This window comes from Suncus etruscus, chromosome 8, assembly GCF_024139225.1.
Source record: "Suncus etruscus isolate mSunEtr1 chromosome 8, mSunEtr1.pri.cur, whole genome shotgun sequence".
Lineage (NCBI taxonomy): Eukaryota > Metazoa > Chordata > Mammalia > Eulipotyphla > Soricidae > Suncus > Suncus etruscus.
In genome coordinates this window covers 1707045-1714785 of record NC_064855.1, presented here as the reverse complement: position 1 = coordinate 1714785, position 7741 = coordinate 1707045, and the positions used below count along the sequence as shown (strand labels likewise).

The window sequence follows — 7741 nt, the reverse complement described above, 5'->3', positions numbered from 1 at the left end:
AGATGAAGGGAGGCATCAGAAAGGCCTGTGATGGCCTACTCCTAGGCCTTAGTGTCTCATGACCAGGGTTCTCTATTACCTTCCTGCTTCCTATAATCCTGTGCCCAGTACACAGGCACCTCCTTCAGTGAATAGTCTATTGAGGACTTAAGAGCAACAGGCAGAAACCAGTGTGAATATTTTATGTGCAGGTTTCTAACTGGGAAGACAACTCAAGTGATGTTTGTAAGGGCTCAGTTTTGATCCCCAGCATAGCCACTAGGTGTGGCCCTGAAGGTTCAGCACTACCAAGTCAGAGCACTGACCAGCCAGGCCTTCCTGTCAGACCAAACATTCACCTGGACTGTCCCTATAAAAATTTTTAAAAATCATTTGAGAGATAAAACAGAGGAAAGATAGACAGAGATAATACATAGGGAAAGCACTTGTGCTGCAAGTGGCCAACCGTATTTGATCCCTGGCAGTACATATGGTTTCTGGACCCAAACCAGAAGTGATCCCTGAGCCCAGACCCAGAAGTAAACCCTGAATACATCTGGGTATGGCTCAGAGCCCCCATAATAAAATAATAAAATTTATTATGATATTGTAGCTCAGAAGCAGACCATTTGTTTCTTTTTGTTTGTTTGTTTCATTTTTTGTTTTGTTTTGTTTTTTAGTTTTTCGGCCACACCCATTTGATGCTCAGGGGTTACTCCTGGCTAAGTGCTCAGAAATTGCCCCTGGCTTGGGGGGACCATTTGGGATGCCGGGGGATCGAACCGCGGTCCTTCCTTGGCTAGCGCTTGCAAGGCAGGCACCTTACCTCTCGCGCCACCTCACTGGCCCCAGACCATTTGTTTCTATGTGTGAGACCCTGAGTTTTACATCAACAGCAAAGATAATAAAGAAATAAGTGTTGGGAATGGGCTGGTATGGGATGCCCTTGGGTAATATTGGTAGAGGGAGAACAACACTGGTAATGGGATTGGCCCTGATTCATTTTATATTTCTGAAACCCAACTATGAAGAACGTTGTAAATCACAATGGTTACAATAAAGTAGAATTTGAAATAAAAAATAAATAAAAGGTAATATTTCTACAATGTGTAAATATCAATGACACCTCGGTACATTAACAATAATGTTTCACAAATTCAAATCTGTTTAATAAGTAATTTAGGCTCTGTTTCTCATAAAGAAGCTATTTAGAAGCCAAAGGAACTGGTGAGTGCAGTTAGAGAAATAATTACATTATAATAACAAAGTGAATGAATGAGGAAAGAAAGCCTGTCTAGAGCACAGGTGGGAGTAGGGTTGGGAGGGGGGAGATTTGGATTGGTGGTGGTGGGGATGTTGCACTGGTGAGGGGGGTATTCTTTACATGACTGAAACCCAACCACAATCATGTTTGTAATCAAGGTGTTTAAAGATATTAAAGAAGAAAGAAGAAAGAAGAAGAAGAAGAAGAAGAAGAAGAAGAAGAAGAAGAAGAAGAAGAAGAAGAAGAAGAAGAAGAAGAAGAAGAAGAAGAAGAAGAAGAAGAAGAAGTCGCCAAAGGGACAATGTGACTAGTTAAGGCACGTCCTTTGCATGTAGCCAACCCAGATTCAGTTCCCATATGGACCCTTCAAACTCTGCTCAGGAATGATCCCTGAGCACAGAACTAGGACTAACTCCTGAATACCTCCAGAAAAAAAATAATATTAAATTAATCCTAGGGGAAGAAACTCTAGGACTAGCACTAGCCCTGGTATAGGGGGTAGGGTACTTGTCTTGCACACATATCTCCAGTACCCCTTATGGTCCTCTGAACCCATCAGGAATAATCCCTGAGTGCAAAGCCTGGAGTAAGCCCTGAGTACAGAACCAGGAATAAGTCCTAAGCATCACTGGATGTGGCCAAACACACCCCTACAAAAGAAAGAGTGTTGTTTAATTATTCTAGTTCCTTTACATATTTGTCTGTTATCATTTTTAACACTTAAGTGTTGGGGTGCATTGCTGGTTAAGCAAAGAGGCCAAACGCTTGTAGTGGGTCATGGTGCTATGTTAGGCTTGACCACAGGGCTCCTATATGCAAGATCTTGCTCTACCATGCCCTGGTCTCCTTTTATTGTCTTTATGATTAACACATTATATTTTTATTTTGTTTTATTGTATTATATTTATTTCTAATTATATTAGTATATTATTACTAATATATTTATTTACTTTATTTTAGCTCACACCCATTAATGCTCAGGAGACCATTTGGTGTCAGGGGCGATCTTCAGACATTTTGAACCATCTCCCTGGTCCAAAATGTTATAAATTTTCTTAAGTTCCAAATCCTGCATGAGGAGGCTTTGCTTTTCTTCCGTTTCCCTTTGTGACTGATGTAAAAACAACAGTTTAGTTCTAAACCATTTTCCCCAGTGAGGCGACCCCTGCGTTTCAGCTGCCAGTGGCAGCCCTTCAATGTGCCACCATGTTATGGAGCAGCGACAGTCTCATCACCAGCTCTGTCCCCATGAGTGGCTGTAAAGGGCTGGAGACAGACCCCTTACTTGCATCCATACCTGAGGACCCACACCTGTGTGCTTTATGTTTGGACAGCTTCCAACTGGCAGGTCTAAAATAGAAACTGTTTGCTTCTCATGGTCCTTGAATAGAATGGTCACCTGGAGCCAGATCCTGGGGTCCTTGATGGTCCCTGCACTATGGAAAGCTCTCCAGAGCTGGACCTACACAATCCCAGTGTTCCCTGGGACATCTCCTCTCATCCTGAGTCCCCTCCTGAAGTAAAAATCATGATGTCACACTGTAATCACCCAAATCTGAAGCTGAGGCCTCCCTGTAAATGTAGCCCTCATGGATGGGAGCCCAGGCCATTGTCCACCCCTATATACTTTCCCTGACAAAGGCCTCTTGTGAGACTGGGCAGAGGTGGAATCCACAGTAGGGTTCCCATCACATTCTCACAGCCTTGGCCCCATGCAGGAGGCCTGACTGATGAGAAAATATGTAGACAATATCGCTGATCTTGGTGTCATTGAGTGTATGGATACCAGCTGCTCTTCTGGAAGCCCAGAGCCCTAGGAGCTGAAACCCCACTGCTGGTCCTGGCCCTTGGTCTTCAGGGCTGATCCCCTAATTGCACCTCAAGGCCCCCACTGTGCCAATTACCAGAGAACCCCTCAGACATTAATTAGCCAGACGTCAGGGATCGCTCCCAGCCAGAGCAGAGCCAGGTTTGAGCATGCATCTGGGGAGACGAAGCAGAGCCTTATAGATCCGTGCAGAGTGGGACAAAAATGCTAGAGGCTTTGAGAGGACACAGAGCATGACACACGATGGCTGGCCATCTACCACCTGAGCCTCAGAACCTCACCAGCCACACACCCCAGCTCCACAGAGGCAGACTGCAGGGCCAGCCTGCATCCGGGCTGCATCCGAAAAGGCAAGAGTGGTCCAGGCAGACTCCTTGACTGACCATGATTCTTCTGCTCAACACCTGCTCAGGGGCACCCAGGTTAGAGCCCTATCTAGGGGAATACTCGGGTTCAGCCTAGCTAGAGCCTGGGACACAGAAGGCAAAGGGAGAGCAGTGTTGCCCTCAGCCCTCAGTGCGCCAGAGCCTCCCCCTGTTCAGACATACCCCCCACAGGAGAAACAGCTCCCTGCTGTGAAGACTAAGGCCCCTCATGAAGCTCAAAATTTCTCCGTGTCCCCCAGACTTCCCAGAAACAGCTACATTCTCCCTGTGGCTGAGGCAGAGCCAGAGTCTAGCAGTTTTAGATTCAGAGCATTTGGGAAAACCCCACACCCCATGACAGACTAAGTTCTGGGGTGCTCCAGCTGACTAGCAGCAGCAGCAGCAGCACCCACCCTGTCTTCTCTTCCTGTCCCTCAGTTCACCCAGGTGCCCAAAGATGCTCCAGCATGAGAAATGACAACCTGAGCTGGGCAGGTCCCCCCCAGGACTTTGTCCTGCTGGGCGTGTCTGACAGGCCATGGCTGGAGCTCCCGCTCTTTGTGGTCCTGCTGGTGTCCTATGTGCTGGCCATGCTGGGCAATGTCGCCATCATCCTCGTGTCGCGGCTGGACCCACAGCTGCAGAGCCCCATGTACGTCTTCCTGGGCCACCTGTCCTTCCTGGACCTGTGCTACACCACCACCACGGTGCCCCAGATGCTGGTGAACATGGGCAGCACCAGGAAGACCATCAGCTACGGCGGCTGCACTGTGCAATATGCCATATTCCACTGGCTGGGCTGCACCGAATGCGTGGTGCTGGCCGCCATGGCCCTGGACCGCTACGTGGCCATCTGCGAGCCCCTGCGCTACGCTCTCATCATGCACCGGGCCCTGTGCCAGCAGCTGGTGGCCGTGGCCTGGCTCAGCGGCTTTGGCAACTCGCTGGTGCAGGTGGTGCTGACCGTGCAGCTGCCCTTCTGTGGGCGAAGGGTGCTCAACAACTTCTTCTGTGAGGTGCCGGCCATGATCAAGCTGTCGTGCGCGGACACGGCCGTGAACGACGCCACACTGGCCGTGCTGGTGGCCTTCTTCGTGCTGTTGCCCTTGGCCTTCATCCTCCTCTCCTACGGCTTTATCGCCCGGGCTGTGCTGAGGATCCGCTCCTCCACCGGGCGCCGCAAGGCCTTCGGCACCTGCACGTCCCACCTGGTGGTGGTGTCCCTCTTCTACCTGCCCGCCATCTACATGTACCTGCAGCCTCCCTCCAGTTACTCACAGGAGCAAGGCAAGTTCATCTCTCTCTTCTACTCCATCATCACCCCCACACTCAACCCCTTTATCTACACGCTGAGGAACAAGGACGTGAAGGGGGCGCTGGCACGGCTCCTGGACAGGATCTTGAGGCTCTGCCAGAGGTGATCCCCTCTGCGTGCTGGAGAAACTGTGGTATATCCCCCTCACCCACACCTTCTCTGCTGCAAGGACCAGGACATGAAATTCCTCTTCTTGGTATTTTCTTCGAAGAGACAGTAGGTTTCTAGGGATTGTTGAACTAGCATTGTGTTCCCTGGGGATTTTTCAAATGTCTTCATTTCCTTCTCCCTTTCTTTTTTCTTTTTTCACTTATGTTGAAATACTGTGGTTTACAAAGTTGCTCAAAATGCAGTTGCTTCTGGTATCCCATAGTCCAAACCAATCCCACCACCAGTGTAATATTCCCTCTACCATTGCACCCTCTTTCCCACCATCCCCTAAGCCTACCCCCCTTGGCAGGTGTGAATAATTTACTTAATATCGCTTTTACAACTAAATTGCAATTGAACTATTAAAAAAAAAACTTCACTAAAAGAAAATTTGAGAAAATTGTCCTATCTCACGATGGGGTCATTGTCATTTTCTGAAGGTTTACCAAACTGTTTATTGCTAGCTGTTTATTGTGTGAGTGGTTTTGTTTGTTGAGCTTAGGCAACTTCTGTGGTGATTTCACATCTAACGTGGGGTGATCCTACTGAGTTGTCAGTATTGGAAATGTGGCTGCGTGCTCCAGGAACTCCAGGATCTGTGGAACTGGGACAATGAGCTACATGGCAGCAGCTGTGGGATGTGTCTGTGTGTCTGTGGCTGCCAGGGCTTCTGGAATTACAGAGGTGTGGGGCAAAGCTGCCCACCCTGACTCCAAAAAGATCCCAGAGTTCTCAACCCAAACAATGGCATATTTAAAGATTTGGGTAGTTAGTGCCTCTGCAGGATAAGCTGAAAGTGGTGAAGTTGGGCCATTGGCATGGTGGCAGTTGTGGAGTGTATGTGTCTGCCAAGGCTTCAGTGGTGTGAGGGACTTGCCCAACCCCCAGACTCCCCCATCATTCACTCCCCTTCTATATGAATGACTGGAAAATTATATCCAGCCTCCTCACTTAGAATAAAGCATGCCCTTTTCCTCCTTTCCCATAGACCACTGTGGTTTTTATGTAACTTTGGAGGCAGGAGGTGGTGACAGTTTTCTGCCTGGAATTCCAGTTTTCTTTCTAGAAAGTTCCTCTGCTTCCCACTGAGCTGGAGGCTACTTGACCTCGTGAAATGTCTAGTTTCAGGAGCAGAATAACCATTGCAGAAAAGCTTGTGTTCCAGAGGAGAGTACATGGTGCCAGTACAGCCAGAATGGAGACAATGGGAATTAAGGTACAGTGGCCCAGCTGCTGAAAACAATTTCACTGTGCAGGTACATGATCCCAGAGCCACCTGAGACAATGGAGCTTGGGTATCCAGCTGCAGGCAGGGAGATAGTCCCTGGGAGAGGGAGCATCAAGTATGTAGAATATCTACATTCTAGATATTCCATATTCTTTGGGGGGGCATACCCAGTGGTGCTCAGGGGTTATTTCTGCTCTGTGATCAGAAATCACTCCTGGCAGGCACAGGGACCATGTAGGATGCCAGGATTCAAACCACCGTCGGTCCTGGGTTGGTCGCTTGCGAGGCAAATGCCCTACAGGTGTGCTATCTCTCCAGCCCGATATTCCATATTCTTGTAGGTTAAAAGTCTCCTGCAGGGCCAGAGTGGTAGCAAGCAGTAGGGCATTTGCCTTGCATGCAGCCAACCCCAAGCAGATGTGGGTTCGATGTGGGTTCGCTAGCCAGAGTGATTTCTGAGCGCAGAGCCAGAACTAATCCCTGAGTGCCACTGAATGTGGCCCCAAAAACAAACAAACAAACAAACAAACAAATAAAATGACTTGCAGTAAAGGATTCACAGTAGTCCCAGAGAGCCCACGGCCCTTCCACCCGACCACAGTCCAAGCAGAGGCAAAAGGAGGAGCCAGGCAAGGAACTGCCTGACATGGGCACCCGAGAGCCAGCGGGTGTCATGGTTCTTCCAGCCAGAACTTCTCCCACCCCTTCCCTCCATGCTGGCTTCCCTGGGTTCCTGGCTGTGCCACCCCTGCAGTCAGAAGAGGGTGAGGTAGGGACCAGGGAACAGCCTGAGGAGTCCAGATTCCACAAGTGCAGCCTGGGGCCAGTCACAGCCCTCTCCCCTCCCACTGGTTTCCTACATGAGAGGTCCGAAATGATAGGAAAGGAAACGTGGTCCGACACCCATACTTAGCACCATTGTGCTTATCTGAGCACTGCAGGTAGGGCCGCAGCCCCAAACCCAAACAAGGAAAGTTGGTCCCCACCTTGAAGTGGAGGCCCGCGGTGGGGCAGTCCAGACTGGAACCACAACCCTAGTAGTAGACAGCTCAAGAGACCCCCTCCCAAACTCCTGCACCCTGCCCTACATTTGCATATATAAACAGATTGATTGTTACTAACAGATGACCTCTCAGGTATGACCTAATAGATAGAAGAAACCACTAAGGCAAGGGGACTCATAAAATATGTATATAAACCCAAGACTCTGGACAGGAAAGCCCCTCTGCTGCCTCCATCAGGATCCTGAACTGTCCCTTTTTCTTTTTTGCCATTGTGTTTTTTGGTTTTGGTTTTTTGTTTTGGGGCCACACCCGGTGACGCTCAGGGGTTCCTCCTGGCTATGCGCTCAGAAGTCGCTCCTGGCTTGGGGGACCCTATGGGACGCCGGGGGATCGAACCGCGGTCCGTCCTAGGCTAGCACTGGCAAGGCAGGCACCTTACCCTAGCGCCACCGCCCGGCCCCTTTTTTGCCATTGTCGAGGGAGAAAGAAGACAGAAAACTGAAGTATTGTTGTCCAGTACTTGACTTTGAGTATTCTGATTCTGTGGCTGCTGAAGCCTGTTCAGAAATATAAATTCTTGTGGGCATCCCCTGCCCCCAACTGATTGT

The 7741-nt window shown here is 49.3% G+C and overlaps 1 protein-coding gene across 1 annotated transcript; it reads left to right on the top strand.

Moving 5' to 3' along the window:
* Positions 1-3903: 3903 nt before the first annotated feature.
* On the top strand, positions 3904-4857 carry LOC126015510 (olfactory receptor 2B11). The gene has a single exon (XM_049778048.1). The coding sequence runs from the start codon at positions 3904-3906 to the stop codon at positions 4855-4857; it is 954 nt and encodes a 317-aa protein (XP_049634005.1).
* Positions 4858-7741: the final 2884 nt, after the last annotated feature.

What these genes read in the sequence shown, in the direction of transcription:
- LOC126015510 (XM_049778048.1), top strand. Translation starts at nt 3,904, where the DNA reads ATGAGAAATGACAACCTGAGCTGGGCAGGTCCCCCCCAGGACTTTGTC.